Source organism: Simochromis diagramma, unplaced genomic scaffold (genome assembly GCF_900408965.1).
Source record: "Simochromis diagramma unplaced genomic scaffold, fSimDia1.1 OVJJ01000367.1, whole genome shotgun sequence".
Classification (NCBI taxonomy): Eukaryota; Metazoa; Chordata; class Actinopteri; order Cichliformes; family Cichlidae; genus Simochromis; species Simochromis diagramma.
Genome location: NW_024387288.1, coordinates 933777 through 960941, shown reverse-complemented (window position 1 = coordinate 960941; position 27165 = coordinate 933777). Strand labels below are relative to the sequence as shown.

The 27165-nt window shown below is 43.4% G+C and overlaps 1 protein-coding gene and 1 long non-coding RNA gene across 2 annotated transcripts; one reads left to right on the top strand and one right to left on the bottom strand.

Annotated features, from left to right (window-relative positions):
* Positions 1 to 4277: 4277 nt before the first annotated feature.
* On the top strand, positions 4278 to 7035 carry LOC120716369. Its single transcript, XR_005691875.1, has 3 exons — positions 4278 to 4425; positions 5149 to 5243; positions 6389 to 7035. It is a non-coding gene; the product is annotated as an uncharacterized LOC120716369 (long non-coding RNA).
* A 244-nt stretch (positions 7036 to 7279) lies between these two features.
* Positions 7280 to 9535, bottom strand: LOC120716364 (uncharacterized protein C9orf152-like). The gene is made up of 3 exons (XM_040003898.1): positions 9298 to 9535; positions 8241 to 8388; positions 7280 to 8034 (listed from the first exon to the last, which is right to left on the bottom strand). Exons 1-3 carry the CDS (start codon positions 9380 to 9382, stop codon positions 7590 to 7592), a joined length of 678 nt encoding a protein of 225 aa, XP_039859832.1. The 5' UTR covers positions 9383 to 9535; the 3' UTR covers positions 7280 to 7589.
* Positions 9536 to 27165: the final 17630 nt, after the last annotated feature.

Sequence of the window (27165 nt, the reverse complement as noted above, 5' to 3'; positions counted from 1 at the left end):
AGGACCTCACCTGGACACACAACAACACACACCACACACCCACACACACACATTAACCGCCACAGTAACCCGGCGTGATGACAGTAGAGGGTCGAGTCAGACCACGGCGCGTTCTCCGGGGCGCAGCCTCAATCTGCCCCAGCGACGCTAAACAGAAAACAGTTTGATTCAAACAGTTTATTTCCGATTCGGTTTATTTGAATCACGTCTCGTTTTAGCATTTTTAATTTTATTTTTTTAGGCTTCATTATTTTTCAATTCATTAATTTTGTGATATTAGTATTTTGATTTATGTGTATTTTATTCATATTTTGTTAGTCACTTTCTTTCTCATATTATAGAACTTTTATTTTGCTTATGTTGTTTTAACTCTTTAGATTTCTCTTTCAATTTCATGTGAATCATAACCCACTGTTTTGTTAAGTTTCACAGTATTGTGGTTCATGGCAGTGTGGATGTGGACCTGTGGACCTACCGTTCACATTGCAGCACAAGATAACATGTTTCTACAGGGACCTCATAAGGCTGGTTTGTTAGTTAACAAATATTGTATCTAAATTGTTGCTGCGTTGTGCCCACGCTCACGTGATTTGTCAATGCTTGGATTGACACTGGGCTCATGCAAAAAAGTGATCGTCCATCCACTGAGAGCCAAGCTTCTGCAGGAGTTCTTCAAACACGGCTGAGTGGGGTGTTCAACCGCACACCTCGCCGGAGTTGGGGAACATCTATGAGATTAAACCTCAATAATCCGTCACAGGTTACCTGGGTTGTCTCATGACGCCACCACACTGGCTCGTCAGAGAAAGACCGTGACCGTAGCCAACGTAGGGAGGAGACCAGGGCCGCGGACAGGGCAGACCAGAAGGTCACGGAACCCACAGAGCACAAAAAGCTCACACTCAGGGAAACCATTCAAACTTGTTATCGCGCTTGATCCGGTGAATTGAAGAAGTGTGTTTTTGTAGCTATTGTGTGTGGTTGTTTGTTCCATTTCCCTACAGTCACCGTCCCTCCCCGCTGGGTGTTCTTTCCCTCTTTCTGTTGCCTCCACCTATTTGGGGCAAGGTGAAAATAAAAATAAAAGCTAAACATTGGGGAGGGTGGGTTAACTTACACGTTCTGCAAGTCAGTTGTCGTCGGTCATGGGTTCCTTCCACTTAGAGCGGTGTGATGCAAAAAGTGCGGGAAATAAAGACACTTGCAGCACAAAACATATAATTCCAGAACCGCTGTTGCCGAGCCGATCATGCGTTTCGTAAGCACTTCCTACTACCTGCCCGAAAACGCGAACTGATGTCATTTTCGCCGTAAAATTATTTTTTTCCTAGTGGCGTTTACAAAGACATGCTGGTTTTAGATTAATGTTTGGTTCCTGCTTTCTGAATAGTTCTAGGGCATGCAGAACTCAAAATGCACTGCTGTTTCTTCCAGCAATTTGCATTGATACATATTATTCGTTTTTCCTTGCCCCCAGTTGTATAATAGTGGTTTTGGTATTTACAAAATAAACAATTTTGAGACACTCAAAATAAATTTTCCCGCGTGGCTGAAACTATTTTGGGGAAACTTTTGTTTTACAGTTTTAGGGATATAAGCCTCTGAAATTCTGCAACTAGAAAAATATAGTGTTTAAAAAAACAAAAATGTTTTCAATTTGTTGTATTTATTGCAATTTTGGATTTGGATGATGAGTTGCCCTATGGAAACTGATATGCACACGATATTATTAAAATTGGGGCGTATAAATGGTTGGTATGTGAATTTATAGCAGCGTGGAACTGCTCCCAAAGATGGCCACTACAGCATATAAAATAGAAAGATGGTGGACGTGTGAGTCTGTGGTTTTTCATGGGGGTACCATATTCAGTGATATAGCTGGAATAACTACACATAATGTTTGCTTGTGTTCTCTTTTTGAAGTATTCGCTCAAATGACGCGTATGTTATCATGTTTATAATAAAAATGGAAATTCAAGTTGTTGTGACTGGAGAGCGGCGAGAAAAAGGCCGGCCCGTGTGCACCACCGCAAATATGAAAAAATAGGAGGGAGGAACGAAAAGGAGCAAAGACAAAGATGGGACGGGGAAGGAGCAGGTAGAGCACCCAAGAAGCGGGGAGACAGGGGGAAAGGAGAGGGGGGACCGGAAGGTAAAGGGAGAGCCAAGAAAAGGGGCGGCGTGAAGGTGAGGGGAAAGAGGATGAAGTCAGGAGAATTGCTGGAAAAAAAGAGAAGGGGGCTGAAAAAAAGGAGGAGAGGAGGGACGGAGAGCACAAGAGGGAGAGTAGACGAGCAAAAAAAACTGTAGCATAACGTTAGATGTAGCGCCACCTCCCACCCCCATGCAGGGCAGCCGTAACCAACGAGAAGAGAGAGGCGGCCAAAGCTGCTGAACAATGGAGAGCTATGAAACACAAAAAGAAACACCAAGGTTCATAGGTGGACGTAAAACCGCTGGAGGTGGGATGTTTAAGGGTTGAAGGACGCTCCTACACTAGGTTTTGTCCCTGGAACTCCTCAGACGGGTCGACGCCAGCTTGGCGATCTGGTTTCCTGTGAAACGGAACAACCAACGGACGCGTCCTTTAAAGCTCTACACACACACCCAACACACACACGATCCCACCGATGTGGCCCCGTTTTTGTTTTTGGCCTCGTTAGGATCTGGGATCATGGTTGATCTCTTGTGTCAGCCTAGAGCGCCCTCCTGTGCTGTTCTGGGTCCTCGTTTATCATGCTGAGTGCCTGCTCGAGTCCATCCAACACCGGACGTGTATCGCACCGATGACGCTGTCGTGTGGAGGACGCTAGCTTGCTTATGGCCTGAGTTTTCAGCATTGTAACCACACAAATACCCCACACACACACACACACACTGCCGCAGTCTGGTGCAGGTCGTCTGGTCCAGAGGTCCGTAGTCTCAGACGCTCCTCTCCCCCTAACACGCGCCCTGTGCTGTAGGACAACACAATTTTCACCAGACTCCATCATTCTTCAATACATGATGTCCGGCTTTATGTTTTGCCAGGGACCAGTGACACGGTGTTCCTGTGGCTGCAGCAGCCTCGTCCGGCTCTGGAGGGTCACGTCTTCTGTAACCCGGTGGAACAGCAGGAGTACATGGCTCTGCTGTGGTACACACACACACACACACACACACACACACACACACACACACACACACACACACACACACACACACACACACACACACACACACACACAATCAAACACACACAAACAAACAGGTGAGCTGTCAGGTGAGGGTTCAATGATGTCAAGAAAGTCAGAGGGAACCAGACTCCTCGATGCGTCCGCCATGTTGGTTAGGAAAGGGGGTGGAGCCAGAGACAGGCTGCAGTGTTTCAGGTGTTTTGTCATCAGCAGCTTCAAGAACGGGTCTCTGACGAGGGAGCGCGTCAGGAACGAGTGTGCTGGAGCATCATGGGAACTTTTCTCAGCAGCTCTGAGGGACACGCCGCTCGGAAACCATGGAAACATCGGTGAGGTTCATTTCACCTCATCATTTCCTGTCCTTGCTTCAGTTCCTTTCTTTTTCCTTACCTTCCTTCCTTCCTTGCTTCCTCTGTCTGATTCCTTGTGCTGTGTTGTTTTTCAGGCTTTTTACTTTTGAAACTATGGAGATCAACTCCTCCTGTGATTGGTGTTCATTCGCTTTGACTCTGCTGACTGTGAGGTCTGTGCACCAAACATTGTATCACGTTTCCATCTATTAACACCCAGACTGGGACATACCTGTCCCACACCTGTTTCAGGTGTCCTCGCTGAGTCCTCAGGTGGAGGTTCGGGCTGTGGTGGAGGGTCAGTTTTCCTGTCCAGACGGCTTTCATTCTGAGAGACTGGGATACTCCATCAGTAAGACCTCCTCAGACCTCACACGCTTCCATTTGTTGTTTGATTTTACTAGTGTGAGGAAACTCGTGGATCACGCTCAGCTCTGATTACACGTTTTAAACCTGAGCCCTCGTTTCATACAGAAGTCTTTACACTGGTTCTGATTCTGAGCCAGAGCGCTGTAACTGTGACTGAGGTGACGGTAAAGCCGTCGTCCTCCTTAGATAAACCTTGAATGTCCTTTAAGTCTCAGCTGGGAGGACATTTTGTGTTTTCAGTTCCAGGAACCAGAGTTCTGGCGACGGGAGGAGCGGCATCGAAATAAAGAGATCCTGGCAGGTTCTGTCTGTGGCTTTATTAGCACCCACATGCATAGACTGTATGTAAAAGATGGACATAGCCATGATGATGTCATCAAAGCAGCAGCATTTTTGTGAGTTTCAGAGGGAGAAGAGTCACTTCCTGTGGTCTCCTCCATAGGTGCTGTCTGACGTGTTCAACGCTCCGGTCTACACCATCGACCTGTCCGACTCCACTTGTTTGGGTTCAGCCTACAGAGCTCTGCACGGTCAGTGTGCTCACAGCTTTTATTTTGAAAAACCCGCACTAGACTGCCTCGTCTCTGAGCTCTGAGAGAGTTTCAGTTTGAAGAGAGAAGAGAAGGAGAGGACATAAAAGGAAAGGAACAAAGGAGAGGAAGCAGACTGTTAGCAGCTGTTAGCAGACTGAATGTGGTCTAGTTGGCAGTTACTTGCAGTCTGTTAATAACTGACATGAGAACTTTATGTGATTGGATAAAGCAGATGTTGACAAAGCGAATCAGAAAATGTTATTCACAATACTATGGTATCATGAGATGTCTGTGGAGTCTCAGCTCAGGTGCATATATGCAGACTGTATACTTGGTCTCAGCCCGATGACCTGCAGTACTCTGGTGGCAGCCCTGATGGAGATGGCTGTGACACCTTGCTCATTGGTCTGTGGAAATGGAAACAGGGTTCTATATTTTTTGATTTCCTTTCACATGAATAAAAATATTTGGACCAAGTTCTTAAACTCAGGCAATTTCTTTACTTTGTCAGACCGCTCTGATGAAACATTGCACTCAGGTCCATGAAAAAGGGAGAAACTATGTCTACAAACAGAAAAACATGTTGACATGACTGATTCACAGCCTGCAGTGAGACCGTCTGACATCAGAACAGGAAAAAGGCGGATCAGTGAATTCTGCTTCAGGTGTTTGTGAAATATGGCTGTAAGAAGCCTCTGATTGGTCGATGTCTGGTTTCAGGCCTGGTGGCAGAATCCGGAGCGTCCTTCGTTGATGTGGTGAAGAAAGCACCAGAACCACGACTGGTCGCCACCCCGCATCCGAAGGCGAAGGAGGTGAGGCGGCCACTGTATGATGATGCATTGCTGGCCTCTGAAGCTGAACCGTGCAGCAGGTCTCTGAGGCAGGAGCTTCATGAAACGTGCCCTCATAACCACAGAAACACGTTCTGCTCTCCAGCAGAGACCAACACCAGTGTTTCTGGGGAGACATTAAGGTGACGGACCAGCTGCACATGTAACACACTAACAGTGAACAGCTAATCGTAAACACATACCTGCTGGATTTTATGAGTCATGTGATTCAAACACGCGTTACCTGCATGGTGATGAATCCTCCGCTTCTTTTAAACATGTCTCAGTCCTTCACATGTTTTACTTCCTGTCACTGCTGCAGCTGGTCCGTCACCTAAATGAAACCCCCGTGTTGGTCTCTGTGAGCTTCTGCAGCATTTTTCTGTTTGCTGCTATTTTCTTCAGTTGCAGTGTGTTTGAGCTCTCAGTGCCGCTGTATGAATCAGGTCTAAAGCAACCTGCAGGACGCTGGAGCAGATGAGTCCAAAGAACACACTGAACAAACTCAAAGTCTTACCAAGTACATTTGTCTTATTTCTAATCAAAATAATCTCATCACACTTAAAATAAGACACAATCAGCCACTGAGTAGCTGATTGGCAGACTTTTTCACTTATTCCAAGCAAAACAATTTTGTATTAAGTGAAAAAAATCTGCCAGTGGAACAAGTGAAAATGATGTAGTTTCAAGATGCCCTTTCTAAAAACATGTTTTCTAAATCTTACTGAAATGTTACTCAGTAGTTGATTGTGTCTCATTTTAAATGTGATGAGATTATTTTGACTAGAAATAAGACAAATACACTTGGTTCAAGATCACAAGGTTGGTACAAGATTTTGAGTTTTTGCAGTGCAGGCTCTTGTCCCGTTCAGAGTTCCTCCACTTTCCTGTAAGTCAGTTTCCATCAAACAAGCCTGTGAACACTCATTAAACTCACTCGCTGCTCATTCACTGACACACACAGCCTCCCACAAGTGTTTCCAAGATGGCCTCTAAGCGCTGAGATTAAGGTGCAGACATGCAGCGTGTTTGAAAAGTGTCTCTGATGTCTCAGATATAGCCACGCCCTCTCTGTCAGGACAGGAAGCAGAGGCGAGCTCAGGATTTCTTCTTCTGTTTTGTTTCAGGTGTACAACGAGCTGCTGAAGCGCTACGCGCAATTGGAGGAGAGAGTTGTGCAGAAGAGCCACAGCTGAGCCTCAAACCGACATCAGTGAAATCCCGCGACCGCCATTTTCTACTGAAGCCAGCTTTGAGTTTGACTTTTACACCTGTTTACCTGAAAGAAGATCAGAGTCATCACAGGAACCCTCAGCCACCTGAAGATGGGCTGCTCGCTTCGACTTCAGCCTGATTGGATCAATGACATCATCATCATGTCAAAGCCTGATTGGAGGATAGCATTAACACAGCATCGTGTGATTTTATATGGGGGAGCAGATTTGCTCAGTCCACCAGTAGTGAAACAGAAAAGAAGCTAAAATGATGAAACAGCCAGCGAGCCGTGACTGTGTCGCATTTTAAGCTCCAAAAATCCGAGATGAGAGTGATCGGCTGAAGAACGTCCACGTCAGTGCCAGCAGGGTCCTGCAGAGCAAAGTTTAACATCCCAAAGTTTTTCAGAGTCTTCTTTTCACTCGTGACAGGCCTGACATGTCTGTGACGTTTCTGACTGAAGCCCCTCCCACTGCTTCATCACCTGGATCCAGGTAGCATTAGTTATTCACGTGTAATTTTAGTGTACAGTCTGAAATAAAGTGAACGAGTTCGTGAACATGTGTTTGGTTTCTCTTGCTGGAAAAAATAAAAAAGCATAACAAAATTTGATCAAAAATATTAAAAATGTACATAATAAAATACAAATCAATTCAAAATAAAGTAAACAATGTATGAAATTATATTATAGAATAAATAAAATTTAAAAGAGTATGTGATACAAAATAAAAGAAAATTATGATTAGAAGTAAAAACTATTTTTAAAGCGAAAAGTGAAATTAAGAAAAAATCAAAGATCTATTTTTAAGCGTTTATTGTAATTATAAATAATAATAATAATAACAGAGCTGAAGGTCTGCTGACAGATTCAAATGATGCTGTTGAACCTTCATGTACGACCGAGCCGCTAACATGAAGAACTCTTTATAACCAGCGAGACATCACAGGTGATGATGATGAGAGCTCCTCTGTGAAGCTCAGGGAAGGATGGACCATCAAACTTTTGCTCTTTAAAAACTCAGTTCATGTATTAATCGGTTCAGGTATCGATCGATCGCGTATTGATCCCTTTGAGGCTCCACGTGGACGACCTGCTGCTGAACCCGGTCCTCCTCAGAAGCTCGAGTACATCCCCAGCCTCTTGGCGGCCTCAGAGATCCTCGGCGTCTTCCTGCTGGGGAACGGGTAGTAGACCTGGGAGTGTGAGGATGCCCCCCCCACGCTCTGCTGCCTGGTAAACCTGAGCGTCCTGGAGCTCCTCCCCTCAAGGACGCTGTTACTGGTCTCCTTCTGTGTAGACCGGTTCTCCTGCTGGTCCTGTTGCAGGCTGGTGGTGATAGGGGTGGAGCTTTCCGTCAAGCCCAGAGAGTAGTCCGGAAACGCCAGGTCCCCCCTGGAGCCCCTGAAGGATGGAGGGTCTGGATCTTCCTCTTCTCGTGTGGCGCTTAAGGAGCAGCATGGAGGCGTTTCTGAGGAGCTGCTCGGAGGAGCCGAGAGTCTCCTGTATCTGGACTCGTGCTGCGAGCCGCCGACCTCCGAGGAGGACGAGCCGGAGCGTCTGCAGAGGAAAACAACAGCACGGGAAGAGATTTGTACAAACTGAAGCTTCACCATCATCAGAGAGAGCAAACTGTGAGGACAGCTGTGAGGAGGCGTGATAACACTGAACCTCCTTCCATGTTCCTCCAGAGCGTGCAGGCGGGTTCCTCCCAGCAGGGATGAAGACCTCCTGCTGTGCTGGAGCTCTGACAGAGAGGAACTCACCTGCTGGATGTCTCTGGGCAGGAGCGCCGGTGCAGGTCCAGGTGGACGTGCCAGGGGTCGGGGTCAAAGATCACGGGTGGTGGCCATGGTAACGTCAGACCCTGAGGGGCGGGGACGATGGCGACTGCCTCGGACAGCTCCTCCGAGACTAAAGACGGAAATCAGAACGTGAGGAATCCTGACCTGCCCACAGCCAACACGAGCGTCCAATCATCAGAGAGAGACCAGGACCCAAAGGATCAGCTGACAGGAAGTAATAATCTGAAAGAGGATGAATGGTTTCTAATCTGTGATGCTCAGATGTGAATATTTGTCTGTGAAACATGTTTGACTCTGAACACTCAGTTATTAAAGATTCTTCCTTTCAAATTATTGATCACTGATCAGTGTTTCTGTTTGTGCTGCTTTAATAAGAAACACCTGAACTCATGAAAGGCGGCGCACAGCAGATTTCAGCTCTCAGGTGATTTCATCCAGGTGAGCAGCAGGTAAAGTTCAGAGACACAGCGCCCTCTGCAGTCTGACTGCAGTAAAGCAAAGGCTCAACCGGCTCCAAACTGCAGCTCCTGCACTCGACTTGTGGCCCCACTGACTCACCTGAGACTCACCTGAGACTCACCTGTTAGAAACAGAAACTGAATATGATGAAAATAAAAACACAGCCATCAGATCCTGTGAGTTCTCTTTAGAAAGAAGAAAAACCTCCAACAGTCACATCAGCCAGAGCAACAACAGGAAGTTTTACCTTCAAAATAAAAGCTCATATTTTACAACAGCAGAAGAAGCAAATTTGTGTTTCTCACATCAGGAAAATGGTGTTAACAGAGTACTTTTACTTTATAGTACTTTTACTTTGTAGTACTGCTACTTTTACTGAAATAAGTGATTAAAACGCGTTCACAAAGGATGCAGCACAGTCTCTGCAAGTCTGACATGCTTTTATTGTGAAGGAACAAGTCTCATTTCTATCAGTTAACCTGACAGATGGATTTTTACTAAGTTTAAAGATTTTGTCCAAAGTCAAACAGGAAGTGGATCAGACGGCGTTTCCTCTCACCTGTCCTGAACAGCAGCACCTGAGTGTGCCTCCTCCTCCTCTCTCTGGAGCTCCGATACTCTTCTCTGAGCACAGACACGTCCATCTTCCTCCTCCTCTTCCTTCTTCCTGATCCCTGCAGCAGGAGAGGACACACAGTGACCTTTGACCCAGGCACACCCAGCCTGAAACCTGAAACCTCCTCACTTCTTTTATTTACATTTGACCTGATAAAAGTCTCTTGATGTGAAAAGCAGAATCTGACCTGATTATCAGATTAGATTTAATAATAGAAACATGAATAGAAATCATTTTCTATATAATCTGATAGATAAAGCTGTCATATGGTGTCATTCAGTGTAAATGAAGCTGTTATGAATCATAGTGGGAATGAATAGATGTGTGATGTGTTCAGGGTCCCTGTTATAAATTAATATAAATGAGTAATGGAGAATAAATCAGCTGCTGCTGTCATGACTTTGAGTTTTAGCGTCCAGCAGCTCCTCGCTGGGTGCAGCAGGACATCCTGTTGGCAGCAGCAGCACACCTGCTCAGGTGTTTTATTCCCCGTCAGTGCAGCCGCTTACATCATGATGCGTTTAAAGGCCGTCTGGAAACTCTGACACATCCAAACCTGCTGCTGGAATCCTTCAAATGAGGTTAAAGCTGCAGAGAAGTCGAGTGAGAAGAGAAAGACGTGTTAGTGCTGTGATACTGTCACACACACACACACACACACACACACACACACACACACACACACACACACACGCAGTCGTATCAGCCTGTTTGATCTTTTGAAGTGAGGCAGGATGACATCACAGACTGTGAGGCTGTGGGTCACATGATCACCACAGTCACATGTTTGAAAGCTCTAAGTGAACATTGTTTGGTTTGGTTGTCCTCCAGAGGAGGCAGCTGATGTCCTCCAAACAGAAAAAAACCCCTCCCACTAAAAACATCTCCGTGGATTCAGTCCCCACATACTCCATGTTAACACGTCCAACATGTCCAAATAAACATGTTCACAGCCCCTCTGCAGCCAACTTCCTCCATCATATTTCATTTGGTTTGTGGTGATGAAGAGAAGACACAAACAGCCCGTTCTTGTTTCTCTCTGACTCTCCACATTCAGATCAGTGATCATCACAGATTTGTGTGTGACTTGGAGGTGATGCATGGTGTGCGGCTCATATGTGTGTGAAACTAATGAGTGATGGTTCCCCTGAAATATGCATGTCTGATGATTGTTGGATGGAGTGAGCAGAGAGTGAACTACCAACCTGGATTTGATGTTATCCAGGGAAAATCGTCATGGTAACTTCTTACAATATTATGAAGATCAGGTTATAGTTTCTCACCTCCAGACTGGAGATCAATAAGTATGACGTCACCGCCTACTGACCAGTCAAGTGTCAGCATTGGTGGAAGATCCCTCTGTGTGGACAGTAGGAGGTCTACTACTAGTACTCTGATCAACTTGCCACAGTTTTCAGGGTTTAAAGCTCCTTCAAGCCTGATGGTTCTGAAAAACGTTCATTTCTCAGGGCTTCATGTGCACACACGCCCTGCTGGTGAAAGACTGGCAGTACAGACAGATAGATTGTAGGTGATTTTATCTGTTTGAATAGAATAGAATAGACTGCCTTGTAGAAACAAACTGTTCTTGAGTGTTTGTGTTTGTGCTGAAGAGAGGATGCGCTCTTCTATAGCATGTTATCTATAAATGTACGCATCCACTGGTTAATGACATAATCATGTGGCGGCAGGGACCTCACAGCACACTCACAGCCTATTATATAATTGTTCTGTACATTGTTATATATGTTGTATTTGTTTATTTATTACTAAAAACATCAAGAAGTCAAAGCAAAAGGAGAACACAGCACGGTTTAAACCAGGGAGGTTTGTTTATCTAAATGATTTATTATTAAAACATCCCCACAAACACACAAAGCTCCACATCAGCCCGATATGAAACAGAAGCTCTGTAGAGCGGCCAATCACGATGAAGCACTTTACATTAAGCAGATTCAACTGCGCTTCATGTTTTTGGCCACCAGATGTCACCAAAGAGGCCTGTGCTGAAAAGCTTTTTCAATACAAGCCTCAGAAAGCTTCATTTGACCATCGCTGCCCAATCCTCAGCACACAACAAACACTTTACTTTGGATTAACAGAAAAGACATCAAAATATAACAAACATCAAATATCTGTAATGATGCTGCTGAAAGTGACCTGAATGGGGGAAACGTCCTCTTCCTGACAGGCTCCTTCAGAATAAGAGTCAGTAAAACACAACCTGACTCTTTATCACCAAGACTCCCAACACTTCCTGGACAGGTGTCGTGCCGAGGCAGGTATCCCCGACAGAGTGTGTTTCACCTGCGTTGGGATTGCGGGTCCAGTTGGCTCCGCCTCCTTTCCAACCAACTCGACGTGGAAGTAGTGAGGTTTACTTTAGTGAGACGGTGAAAGACGAGTGTGGGTACATGAGCGTTCAGTTTGTGGGTCACAGAGAACATGAGACACGTTCTGTTCTCACGTGTTACAAACCGACGACGTTTCCCTGATGATTCAGTAACTTTACTGTATAAAGAGCTCACAGCTCCAAAGTTTCAGGAAGTGTTTGTGAGCTAAACATCAGGAATGACGGACGCTGTTTGTCCGGGATTTGGACAGCCCAGTGTGCGCTCCCGACAGGGGAAACCTCCCTTTGCACGACATTGGCGAGGCTTCAAACGTCTCAGTGTATCATGACGGCTGGAGGCTCCAGAGCTTCAGGTGTTGAGGTTCTGATCCAGATGTCCTCAAACTGACCTTTGACCTCTAACAGACTCCATCAGGGCCGCTCTGTACGAGACGTCCACCCTCTCCCACGACTTCAGACGCACCGGGATCAAACGTGCTCGAGTGAGCTGCTTCATCCTGCTTACTTCTTCTTCCTCATGTCCTCTCTCTCAGCTCCGCCCCCGCCACCATCATGGAGGATCTTCAGGTTCCTCAGCTGCACTTAAAGGAGACCATTTCTGATCTCAGGTCAGATTTCAGACTCTGTCCCTTCTCAGATAGAGCAATAAAAACGAGTCAGACAGCTGAACTATTTCAAGCTGTCACATTTATACCGTTAGAGCTCTCGTACACGTTCATGTCTGCTTATTTTCTGTCACATTTCACTTTGTCCACTTTGATCCTCACACCAGATTCAGGATGGCGCCAGTGTGTACGGCTTGCCGTCTGACTTTGCTTGTATTTATGCTATTTATTTTATCTGACTTAAAAAAATTTAACTCTCTGCGTGTATATGATCGCCAAACGCTTCTGACGATAAGATCTTCTTCTTTTAAAACTTTGTAATCATGGATACCAGGGAAGATTTTCTGGAGGAGGACAGACATTTGTTTAGAACTCTCAAAGATGTCGAAGAAGCTGCTTTAAGCAATTACTCTGGTGTTCCTCCACCTCCAAAGAAATGTCAGAAGGAGTCCGAACCACAAAAGAAGCGCGTATTCTCGGACGACAACGGTGCCTTTTATATTATATAAAAACAAATGTTTGTCCTCCTTCAGAAAATCTTATGTACGCAAACGCGCGTTGCAACTTCTTATATGGTGCACGTATTTTATTTTGAAAGTGCATGTGCACCTGCGGACCACTTATGTGCAGCCCTGTGTATAGATACCAGGACACTGTAAAAGCAGAAAAATCAAAGTTTTTGCCAATATTATTGAGAATAGCTCCAACAACCCCAGGCTTTCCTGAATATTTCTCCTGCTTCTCACATAAATAGTTTCACAGAAACTTGTGAAAGATTTTTGCAGTTTTTTATCAATAAGATAAAACATCTTCGATTTATGAACGCTCTGCCTTCCCGTGACATTTTTGCAAAATTCACCTGCTCTACTGTTGATGATGCAGGACACTGAAGGTCGTGAACCGGTGAAATTCCTTGAAGGCTGTCGACCGACTTTGCTGAGTGTTGTGATATTTTGATACCATGGTAGCATTTACAGGATATTGTTTTATAGTGATATTATACAGGAAAACTGTTACTCAATAAGGCCCATTTACTAGCTGTTTTTCTCTTTCTCTCTGACCCAAGAATTGATGTGTAAGACTCACAGGCTGGTACCCCAAGGTCGAAAATACCACCGAGACGAGACCACTTCCTTACTCCCATCCTCCCTTCCTTATCCTTTAGAAAAGAGCTTGTTAAAGGCCAGGTGGTTTGTTTCAGAATTCACTAATGAAAGAACTCTGTATTCTATGTCTAGGAGTGTATTTTGCTGGGATGATCATAATTTGTAGCTGAACTGATAAACTATACAAAGGATACTTCTTTGCTCAGAAGGCAGGAAGACGTTTCCTTATTTGGTCTGTACCGGTTTGAACTGAGAACCTGCTGACACACGAACCTCTTTTTACTCTATATATACTGTTGTCTGATGAATAAACCTTTGAGTTGATTTTGGGAAAGCAATCTGAACAGTCTCTGTATCATTTTGTTCTCCTAACTGCTCCCGACGTCGTAACTAACCCAGCTGAACGGCATACCTGAGCGTTACTTTGAATAATTAGGAGTATTATAAGGAAAGGACAAAACTCTGCTTATCGCTCACGCCTTGGAGGAAACCGGGGACGGAAATTTCCTTCAATTTGGTGTCAGAAGTGGGATACTGACGAAGGTAAATATGCGTCTTTCATATTTATATAAAGACCGTATTATACCTCTCTCAGTGATCGACCCATAAAAGAAACGGGATATGCTGACGAAGTTTCACTTAGTGATCCAGAGAGATACACTGACGACTTCCTTAGTCCCCGAATAAAGTAAATTAAAAGCAGAAAGACACAGGAAGTTGCCTGTTGTTTTGCGAGAAGTTGCTCGTTAAGTGAGAAGTTGCTCACCCAAACAAAAATTGCTAGCAATAAATTTAAAGTGACCTCAGCTGTGCCGCAGCAAAATACTAACATAAATCCTTCAAGCGTGTAAACCCCTCTGGAAATCACTGAACATGGGTCAGAATAATTCAAAGACCACAGACAGGTCCGATAAAAAATCGAAATTAACTGTAAAACCAAAAAAATATATATATATAAAGTCACAAATAACGGCTCAGTACGACTCCCACTTCCGGTTACGTGTAACCCACGTCCGCGAATCGGTGAAGACTTCCATGATTACGTATCCAGAACATGTGGAAGTGCTTATGTGACTGACTTTGTTTACAACTTAAGAACTGTAAGTTTAATGCATTCTAATTTATTTCCGGAGCCCTATCCCAAACGATTATCGCCAGAAAACAGGTCAGTAGAAATGTTGAATACCATTTGCGATAAGAAAAGTAGTCTGCTTAAAAAGTCCTGTAGAAAATATATGATGGAATGCCGCGACGTGATACATCGAATGTTACCACTATGGAAAAAGGGACCGGAACCAGGTGTAGATGCTTTAACATCAAATAAAGCTAGTGCAGGCTCTAGCATAGAACATAAACCTACCACAGGAAAAGCTAGTTTTGCATGCCCAGTCGTTCAGCCTACGGCCCCACCCCCTTACGAAGATGAGACCGAATTAATAGTTGCTGCAGCAGCTGCACGCACACAACGTCAGCGCTTTGATCCAACCAGCTTAAAAGAAAGTGACGAAAAACCTGAATCACATGCAACGGATCTTAGCCACCTCTTTGAACAAGATCAGGAAAAACAATATATACGCCGCGAGGAAGAATTAGCAGAACATAGAAAGAGAGAAAAACTTTTGAAAGAAGAATGTGAGGAACTTATGAAAAACAATTTAGACGACTGTGAAGAAAAACTTTTGCATCAGGCGGTGTCTACCATAGACACCCATATGAAACGCCACGACATCGTGGCTAGAGGTTTAGAGGCAGCTAAAGAAATACCTATTACCAGAACTCTAATAAAGGCTTATTTAAAAAGGAAAAAGGAAAAACAAAGCCAGAATGACGAAGGTCCTTACGCCAACACTCGCGGTAGTAAACAATCAGAATCAAAATCTAGTGACGTCAATGACACTTACCCCTTTATGATAATAGGAGATCGGTGTTGTATTCAGCCCCCTAAAATCTCAGAATTAGTGGTAACTATTAAAGAGCTTCCCGACCCTCTTAAAAATCCTACAGCCTTTGTCTTTGCATTACAGACAAGTACCAGATATCACCACTTGGGTGGTCCGGATTACAGGTACATATTGTGTCAATGCACTCCTGGAGTAACCGAGTCACAACTCATAGAAGAGATAGATGAATTAGATCCAAAGTATGATAAAGCATCCACAACTGCAGAGTTCTTGTGGGTAGATGATGACAAAATCACCGATTTCTTTAGGAATCTAAAGAGATTCCTGCTAACAATGTCCAGAGACAAAATTGACTTAAATGCAGTAACTATGTGTAAACAAAAGCCTGATGAATATATCCTAGTATTCATAAAACGCTTTATGCACTGTTGGACCAATGAGGCATGCATGCCTGAGGATGGAAATGATCAGATTTTCATTACTACCTTTTTGAACAATATTCACCCTGAATGCTCTCAGTTGCTAAAAGTGACAGCTACTAATAATCTCTATGAACTGAGTAAAGATGCTTTTTTAAAGCTTGTAAAACTGAAGGCCAGTGCAGAACTTTTCCCTACTACCACGAAAGCTAAAAGTGTTAAAATGATGCTGAATTTTGATGTTGCAGATCCAGAAGAAAGTGAGAAACTAATGTATGCAGGATCACCCGCTCCAGCACAGCAAGGAAGTTTCAGAGGACGGAAAGATAAGAGTAGAGATGTGTGTTTTTGCTGTGGAAAGATAGGACATTGGTCTAGGGAGTGTCGAGTTGCAGCTTCCAACAAGGCACACGTGCCTCAACCACAAAACGCAGGACAAGTTCCTGCCACTAGGTGTCAGCAGAGCTCTTCCAGTCAAGGTAACTGGCAACAACAGGAATCACGCAATAATGGCCCCACATCTAGGCAGCAGCCTTATAATCCGCATTTTAACCCACAAGGTAGACAAGCTAGAGGTGCAAATTTAGCTCAGTTTTCCAGCAGCCGCAGACACCCAGAGCATGAATCAGAATGGGAGAGGGTGCGTTACAATTCTCACCATGATCTTTTCCCATCATCTGATAATACCCGGCTGGACTGCCGATAGGGAGGCCCAGGTGAGGATGAGGGACAGCAGTGTGAAGCACTACACACGATGCTGCATTTGCAACTGTCCCCTAACACAGAGCACTTGCCCATACTAGAGGTAGAAATAGATGGTAAGAAATACCCATTTTTAGTGGATAGTGGAGCCACTAAAAGTTCACTGTCTGGAAAATTCTATAATGGGCCTGTTTCCTCTGTGTGTATCAACACTATGGGAATTAACGGAACTGTAGTGCGATGCCCTAAAACTCATTCTCTAAAGACACGCTGGGGCCCAAAACCAGATGAAATCACATATCATCCATTCGTAATTATTCCAAACTCGCCTGTGAATCTATTAGGCAGAGATTTAATGGCAAAAATGAATTTGTGTATTTCATTTAACACAAAGGGTGAAATGTTTGCTGACACTGATAACAGCTATGTTTTCTCTGCCCTATGCACCGACACCATGGAGAAGGAACAGCCTCTGTGTCAGCTGGACGCCTCAGCAGAGAATGAACTCAACATCTTTTTGTCCGGTACTCCATGTCACACACTGTGCCAAACACGTGTACAGACACCACTACCAGGTAATCCCACACCTAGGAGCCACATTTTTGTCTCTCTCACACTGTTCAACAACATGATAACTGCTCACACTGGTGAAGGTCAAACAGTGGTTTTGTCACATAACTCAGACATAGGTTATGACATTACTGCACCATGTCGACACATAGATCTAACCCACCCTATCCACTGTACTATTTCTGCAGTTACGTTGCCAGCTGAATACCAGAATATGACATTGTGGTCTAAAGGTGAGAATGATGTAGGATTTATTGACTGTACACTTTATCACGCACAGTTAAAAAACAACAAGCCAGTATATGTCAAGCAATGTCCCATTTCTGCCGAAAAAGCCGCAGCCCTAGATGTCATCATAGGAGATTTATTGACTACAGGAGTAATAAAGCTTACAGTATCTCCATATAACACTCCTGTCAATCCTGTGCCAAAGCCTAACAAACCTGGTGTATGGCGTTTCACACAAGACTTAAGGCAAATTAATGCAGTCATTATGCCTCTGCCTCCTCTCAGATGTTCCCAGCATATTGACATCTATTCCATCCACAGCTACACATTTTACCGTGGTGGACTTGTGTTCCGCTTTTTTCTCAGTACCTGTGCATGAAGACACACAGCCGTTATTTGCATTCACACATAGAAATAAGCAGTACACTTGGACTCGTTTGCCCCAAGGCATGATAGACAGCCCTGCTGCTTTCTCAATGGTGATCCGTGCTACCCTGGACAGCTTCACTCCTCCTAAAGGCTGTACTCTGATCCAGTATGTGGACGATCTCCTCCTCTGTGCTCCGAGTGAGGAACTATGTCAAACTGCTACACACATGCTTCTCCAGCACCTCCAACAGACTGGCCACAAAGCATCAGGCAAAGAAAATGCAGTACTGTCAGACTTCTGTTCAATATTTGGGATTCACACTGTCTCACGGAAAACGTTCCATGACTGCAGACAGGGTCAAAGCTGTGACCTCTGTCCCTCGGCCCACTACACAGAAGGAAATGCTGTCCTTCCTAGGCATGGTGAACTATTGCAGACAGTGGATACCAGACTGTTCTTTTCATGACCACATTCTGCGTGACTGTTGTAAAAAAGACAAGCCTCCTCGAATACTGTGGTCCACAGAAATGACTGCCTCTTTCAATGCATTAAAGGGAGCGCTGACTTCCGCCCCTTGTTTGGGTCTGCCTGACTACCACTTACCGTTCCATCTGTACGTCACAGAGAACGGCACAACCTGTACAGGTGTACTGGCCCAAGAGCATGGCAGTGGCTACCGTCCAGTAGCCTTCTATTCAAAGGTGCTGCCTGTGGTTGTTCAGGGGATGCCGGCCTGCCTGAGGGCAGTAGCAGCTTGTTCTATCATGATAAGGGACTGCGAGAAGCTCACACTCTCACATGACACTATTCTACACACCAATCACCAGGTCACGACCATTCTAGCAAACATAACTACACAACATATGACCACACAACGTCGCTCAGGTTATGAAGCTACACTGACCTCCACAGCAAATCTCACTATAAAAGCAAGCAGCACACCCAATTCGCCAGCACATTTATTGATCCGTATGCTGTGTTCCTCTGACCGACAGGATGGCTCAGACGGGCTTGACGTTCATGACTGCATGACACGTATACAGGAATCCACAGCACCACGTCCAGATTTAGAGCAAACACCTATCCCAGACTCAGCCACGGTTTATGTGGACGGGTCCTGTTCAAGGCCGAATGATAACTCATTTCTTTGTGGCTATTCAGTGGTGACATTGCCTGACATCATACTAGAGGCTCACTCATTACCATTTCACTCAGCACAAAAAGCAGAGCTCATGGCTTTAATACGCGCCTGTGAGCTCCATGTGGATAGGCGTGTGACAATTTACACAGACAGCCGCTATGCGTTTGGCGTCGTACATGACTTTGGCACATTGTGGAGACAAAGAGGATTTAGATCTGCTGATGGAAAACCGATTGCTAATTCTGATTTTGTGCAAAGACTTTTGCAGGCTATACAGCTACCATCGGCCGTTGCAGTTGTAAAAACGAAAGGACACAGTACAGCTGACACAGACGAAGCAACAGGTAATGCCTTAGCAGACGTGACAGCCAAGGCTGCAGCTGCATCACAGCTCCCACCTCCACAGGAAGTATTATCTGTGCCCCTACAGCTGCCACTTGTTACACTCCCAGACTATTTAGAAACAAATGTTGATTTAAAATTCATACAAGAGCAAGCCTCTGCATGTGATTACACCTATTGGGAGAATAATGACTGTACCTTAGATGACAGAGATGGCTTATATAAAAACCTTGAGGGTTTGATTGCCCTCCCATCTTCCCTGCTGCCAGTCCTTGCCCGACATTTTCATTGTGTGAGTCATGTCGGACAGAGAGGGGTAATAGGAGCAATAAAATCAAGATTTGTAATTGAGAAAACATTGCATGCAGTAAAACGCATATTAGCAACCTGTCTAACATGTGCACGAACTAATGTAGGGAGACCAAAAGCAAAACATCAGCATTTACCACAACCAGATTTTCCATTTCATACATTACAAATTGATTTTACACATATGCCAGCACAAGGAAGCATCAAGTACTTACTGGTAATAGTGGATCAATTTAGTAAATGGGTAGAAGCTTATCCAACCTCAAAAGAAACTGCACAAGTAGTCTGTCAAAAGTTGTGCAATGAAATAATACCCAGATTTGGAATACCTCACCAGATTAACAGTGATAGAGGACCCTCATTTACATCAGAAGTAATTCAAAAGTGTGCCAAAACCTTAGGAATAGACTGGAAATATCATGTGCCATACCACCCTCAGAGTTCAGGAGTTGTAGAAAGAATGAATAGGACCATAAAAAATCGCCTGACTAAAGCAATGATAGAAACAGGAATGACCTGGGTCAAACTACTTCCTCAAGTCCTCTGTGAGATTAGAATGACTCCATCCGCAGCAACCAAATTATCTCCATTTGAAATAATCATGGGAAGACCGTTTCCCACACCATGGTCAGCTTCCAGAGGGGCACCGCTATTGGAAGGTGATATAGATACTGCATTGTCCGACTATGTCCACAATCTGGTAGAAACACTGAATAATAACTATCAGAAAGTTTGTCTCTCCCAGCCTTTCCCCTCCACAGTTCCAACCCACAAGTGGAGACCAGGGGACGCGGTGTTGGTGAAGTCGCTAAAACCAAGGACACTCGGGGAGGCCGCGTTTTCCAGCCCCCAGACTGTACTGGCAGTGACGAGAACCAGCATCCTTACAGACGGACAACCTCAGTGGATACACGCCAGCAGGGTTAAGACCAGCCCAATCAGACCACCTCAGGTGTCGGATCAAGCAGACGACTACTCAGGCGGGCCAGCGCCGGGAACCAGAACAAATAAATACACACGGGTAGATGACATCTCCGGCGAGCCAGCGCCCGGATCCAATCCACCTACACACACGCAATCACTGATTAACACACAACGTCTGAAAGAGCCACAGCAAGGTACTCGAACATCCAGCAGGAATAGAAAGCCAAAAGTACCACATGATGTCTAATCTGATAAAGCTAGACTCATTCCATCCTGATAATGGAGAAAATGAAATGCCCATTGTCATCACACGACGCTTATTCAATGTCTCTCGAACCTGGGACCAGGCCAGGAGACGACTGAAGAACTGTGTTTTTTCTTATATATTTTCTTATATATTTAGGTTATTTATCATATCTATCGCATTAACCTTAGGATTTTTCTTTGCTATTTTGTATTGTAAACTGCAACCATGTTCACATTTCTGCAGGTCATATTTTGCTGACGATACCTCATGCTCTATTTTGCAAGACACCTACTTAATGCACTCCTCACGTTCCCTAAAATCAGTAAATAGCAACATAGACGCCACTAATAAACCAGTTTATGCACCCCCTAGAGCAGGAGCTAACGCCTGGTATGAAAATGCCAGAATAGCCGCTCGTGACTTAGGAAACAGTAACTGTTATGTCTGTTCAAAGGGTAACCCAGAACAGGTTATAGTGGGATACCCAATTTCAGGTTTTCCCTTAACAAAGATGCTGTTCAAAAATGATAAAAAGGGGCCCTTAACAGCAACCCTGATTGGAGCGGTGCGAGTAGAACTAAGTCCTTTAGATTGTTTACTTCATATACACAGGACAAGTCTCTAGTGAGGATGTTAGCATGATTGACAACAAAATAACCACCCCTGCAACCCAATGCAGCGCCCCGAAGACCGCACTGAACCTCTTTCGCCCCCAAAACAGATGCGCCATCACCCAAATATCTTGATGACATGCATACACCGACCAAAGCTTAAAAACATAAATTATGACGCGCAAAACTATACATTTTTTTCTGACTCTCCAGGAGCACGCTGTAACGAAACGTGGCTAGCAGCGAGTGTTGACAGGACACAATATAGACATATGTCTTTTTATCTATATGCATATATAAATACGCATTCAGATAACTCAACAATCCTGCATTCGCCCAACACACTGAACGACTCGTACTGGGGAGGCATATTAAAAGGCTTTACAGCTTCGCGCCTGACCAGACCAATCCCACATGCTTATTGGATGTGCAATAATACCCTTAGATTAGCTTTACCTGTTAATTGGACCGGTACCTGCGGTCTAGTAACTTTAGCTCAAGAACTACTACTACAACAAACCTCGGATCTGCCTGTATCCAGCAGACGTACAAAACGCTCCGCTTACTCACATAACATTTACATAGACGCTATAGGGGTTCCACGCGGGATACCAAAAGAATTAAAGGCACAAGGAGAAATATCCGCAGGGTTTGTCTCAATACTACCGTGGATACAGATAAACAAAAATGTAGCCTGGATCAATTATGTTTATTACAATCAGCAAAGACATACTAATCTGACCAATGCGGCCCTTACAGCCCTAGGAGAACAGATGTCTGCTACCTCTTTAATGACCATGCAAAATAGGATGGCCTTAGACATGCTGTTAGCTGAGAAAGGAGGTGTTTGTGCGATGTTCGGAGATGTTTGTTGTACTTTCATTCCCAATAATCCCGCCCCTAACGGTTCATTCACACAAGCTATGAATAGACTTGAAGCATTGCAGATAGAACTAAGAGCCAATGCAGGTCACGGTCAGTGGCTACATAAGTGGCTACAGGACACGTTTGGAAAATGGAAGGAACTAATCGTAGCCTTTGTCTCCATTGTAGCATGTATTATTTTGTTTTTGATGATTATTGTCTGTTGTGTGATACCCTGTGTACGTTCAATGATAACCCGTATAGCTACTAGTACAGCTACTTCAATGTATTTGCAATTGGCACAAATTGACCCAGATTATGTGTCAGATGTCATCGATGATGATCCTGATGTCTGTATTGAGCATTAGATTGGGAATTACTCGATTGTCCAAGAAAAGAATGAAGTTTTCTTCTTTTTCTTTTCTTCTTTTTTCTTTTTCTTAGAATTTTGATATTAAGCTTACTCGAAGGACTAGCTACATTTATGATTTCTTTCACATTTGTGATTTGTCTTTATATTATGTTATTACCTTCTGTCTTTATACTATGTTATCATTTCATGATAAAAGGGGGGAACTGTTGTGATATTTTGATACCATGATAGCATTTACAGGATATTGTTTTATAGTGATATTATACAGGAAAACTGTTACTCAATAAGGCCCATTTACTAGTTGTTTTTCTCTTTCTCTCTGACCCATGTATTGATGTGTAAGACTCACAGGCTGGTACCCCAAGGTCGAAAACACCACAGAGACGAGACCACTTCCTTACTCCCATCCTCCCTTCCTTATTTTTTAGAAAAGAGCTTGTTAAAGGCCAGGTGGTTTGTTTCAGAATTCACTAATGAAAGAACTCTGTATTCTATGTCTAGGAGTGTATTTTGCTGGGATGATCATAAATTGTAGCTGAACTGATAAACTATACAAAGGATACTTCTTTGCTCAGAAGGCAGGAAGACGTTTCCTTATTTGGTCTGTACCGGTTTGAACTGAGAACCTGCTGACACACGAACCTTTTTTTCTTTTATATAAACTGTTGTATACTGAATAAACCTTTGAGTTGATTTTGGGAAAGCAACCTGAACAGTCTCTGTATCACTTTGTTCTCCTAACTGCTCCCGACGTCGTAACTAACCCAGCTGAACGGCATACCTGAGCGTTACTTTGAATAATTAGGAATCTTATAAGGAAAGGACAAAACTCTGCTTATCGGTGCTCACGCCTTGGAGGAAACCCGATCCACGGAGAAACCCGGGACGGAGATTTCTTTCAGATATGATACAAACCACTGCAGCACAGTACCTGTAATACCTACAGCATGTTCTAATCACTCTAATAGGATATTATGGTCGACAGTATCGAACGCTGCACTGAGGTCTAGCAGGACAAGCACAGAGATGAGTCCACTGTCAGAGGCCATAAGAAGATCATTTGTAACCTTCACTAAAACTGTTTCTGTGCTGTGATGAGCTCTGAAACCTGACTGAAACCCTTCAAATAAGCCATTCCTCTGCGGATGATCTGTTAGCTGTTTGACAACTACTCTTTCAAGGATTTTTGATATGAAAGGAAGGTTGGAGATTGGCCTATAATTAGCTAAGACTGCTGGGTCTAGAGATGGTTTTTTGAGTAAAGGTTTAACTACAGCCACCTTGAAGGCCTGTGGTACATAGCCGATTATTAGAGATAGGTTGATCATATTTAAGATTGGCGCATTAATTAATGGCAGGACTTCTTTGAGCAGTTTTGTAGGAATGGGGTCTAAAAGACACGTTGATGGTTTGGAGGAAGTAATTATTGAAGTTAACTCAGAAAGATCAATTGGAGAAAAAGAGTCTAACTTAACATCAATGGTACTAAAAGTAGCTGTAGATAATATTAATGTGGGAGGATTATTGGTAATGTTTTCTCTAATGGCTAAAATTTTATTTGTGAAGAAGTTCATGAAGTCATTACTAGTTAATGTTAAAGGGGTGGTTGGCTCGATAGAGCTCTGACTTTTTGTCAGCCTGGCTACAGTGCTGAAGAGAAACCTAAGGTTGTTCTTATTTTCTTCAATCAGTGATGAATAGTAAGATGTTCTGGCTTTGTGGAGGGCTTTCTTATAAAGCAATAAACTATTTCTCCAGGCTAAATGATGATCCTCTAAATTTGTGACACACCATTTCCTCTCCAGCTTACGAGTTATCTGCTTTAGGCTACGTGTTTGAGAATTATACCACGGAGTCAGGTACTTCTGATTTGAGGCCTTAGTTTTCACAGGAGCTACAGTATCCAGAGTCGTACGTAGTGAGGAGGTGAAATTATTAACAAGATAATTGACCTCTGATGGGGTAGTGGTCAGATAGCTGCTTTGCTCTATGAGCATTGAAGATGATAACAGTGGGTGGATTATATTCTTAAACTTAGTTACAGCGCTTTCAGAAAGACATCTACTGTGATAAAGTCTGCTCCCCACTGCTGTGTAATCAATTATTGTACATGTAAATGTTATCAGGAAATGATCAGACAGGAGAGGGTTTTCAGGAAACACTGTTAAATGTTCAGTTTCTATGCCATATGTTAAAACAAGATCTAGAGTGTGATTAAAGTGGTGGGTGGGTTCTTTTACATTTGAGAGAAGCCAATTGAGTCTAATAACAGATTAAATGCCATGTTGAGGCTGTTATTTTTAGCATCTACATGAATGTTAAAATCACCCACAACAATTATTTTATCTGAGCTGAGCACTAAATTAGATAAAAAGTCTGAGAAATCAGAGAGAAACTCTGTGTAAGGCCCAGGTGGACAATAGATGATAACAAGTAAAACTGGTTTCTGAGTTTTTCAGCAGGGGTGGACAAGGCTAAGCGTCAGGCTTTCAAATGAATTAAAAGTCTGTCTTGGTCTTTCGTTAATTAATAGGCTGGTGTGAAAAATTGCTGCCACACCGCCCCCTCGGCCTGTGCTTCGAGATTTCTGGTAGTTAGAATGACTCGGGGGTGTTGATTCATTTAAATTAACATAATCATCCTGCTGCAACCAGGTTTCTGTAAGGCAGAATAAATCGATTTGTTGATCAATTATTAAGTCATGTACTAACAGAGACTTGGAGGAGAGAGACCTAATATTTAATAATCCACATTTCACTGTTTTACTCTTTGGTTAAGATGTGGATACTGTATTGTTCCTTCTTTGTGATTTTTTATGTTTAAGTGGTTTGTTGCTGGTTTTTAGTTTTTTTTTTGTCTTTTTGGAAGCTGACACAGTCTCAATGGAGATGGGTTTTCGGGGGGGTAGCAGGAGGAGAGAAGCTGCAGAGAGGCGTGTCAGACTGCAACTCTGCTTCCTGGTCCCAACTCTGGATAGTCATATTTTGGGGGGATTTAATACATTTGTCCATATTTCTAGAAATGAGAGCTGCTCCATCCAAAGTGGGATGGATGCCGTCTCTCCTAACAAGACCAGGTTTCCTCCAGAAGGTTTGCCAATTATCCATGAAGCCCACATCATTTCTTGGACACCACTCAGACAGCCAGCAATTTAAGGAGAACATGCGGCTAAACATGTCACTCCTGGTCTTATTGGGGACCGACCAGAGAAAACTACAGAGTCCGACATTGTTTTGGCAAACAGATCTTTATACAAAGTCTTTTTCAAACATGCTGTGGTAGCTTTCTTCCTGATCCTAGTTGTGCCTGATTTCTCCCTTTCACTTGGAATCAACCCTAGATCTTTTCTGTATAATCTGGAATGGAACAGACCTTAGCTGACCTTGAATCAGTTTGTCAGACATTTCCAGTTGGTTTTGAACCTCTGATAAATGGGGGAACCTTGGAAAACCTTGAATCAGAGCTGGAAGCCTGTCACAGATTGATTTGATTTAAAGTCCACAGTAATGGTGTCCAAATTCTTATGGACCTAACATTAGCAGCTGAAGCAAGTGATTACATTTTGTCTAGTAGTTCCTGTTTTGTCTTTATCTCACTATGATTGCATTTTCTATCTTCTCTTTGCTATCACCTACCAAAGTTGGCAGAAGCAGAAGGATGCCCCTCCCTGATTCTGGTTCTGTTAGAGGTATCTCCTAGTTCAAAGGGAGTATTTCCTTTCCACTGTCACCAAGTGCTGCTCATTGGAATGGTCCCTTTAATACTGTTGCTCTTTGCCTTATAATGTAAAGCACCTTGAAATAACTTTTACTAAACTGTTCTATAAAACTGAACTGATTTGACATGAAAGTGCATTGTGAATTGACCTCTAGATGAAATTGTGTATGTTCTTCATCTTTTTACAAATACTTGTAATTACTTGTTTATTTTTGTCCCACTCACACTGGCAATAAAAAGATAATACAATCAAAGAAATTCAAACCAGAAATTCACAACATAGTAATCATTCTTTGCACAAATAGCCCTAAGCTACAAAACACACTGGAACAAGTCTACCTCTGATAAGATGAGTAGTAGTATGCCCCCCAACTTTATCTTGGAAACATCAAATACTGTTCCCCCCAGTCTGTGAATTATTCACCCTCAGGTACACACCAGATTTACCTTTTGTCACGTAACGCTATGTGGCAGGCATGATTTATCCCAAACGCAGGACTCAAAATGCAACAGGATACACTCCAAGAGGCAGCTTTATTTCGGCTGTGAACATGCTATGTTCTGTTTCAAATATCTTTTATTGAGAGCAAATGTAATTATAGTTATTCTAAATTCACATAACATAACTTATGCTCCTTTTTTTTCTCTAAACTAATAAGGCAAGTAATAAACAACAACAACAACAACAAAACAAGCAAACAGCAAAAAAAAACAAAAAAAAAAAAAAAAAAACCCCGCAGTCGCCCGTAATGGGTCCCGATCCCCCGGCTGCCAACAAAAGAAAAAAAAAGAAAAAGGAAACAGAACTTTATATTTTCCCAAGGTATGTAAGTAAAGGATGCCAAATTAATTCAAAATCTTTTACATTATCATTCATACTATATCTTATTTTTTCAAGGTGAAGAATGTTTATAAGTTCTGTAAGCCACATTTTTAATACAGGGATCTCGTTGCCTTTCCAAAGCTGCAGGATCAGTTTCTTTGCAATAATCAGTGCATATGACATAAACCTTTTTTGAGAGTCTTGTA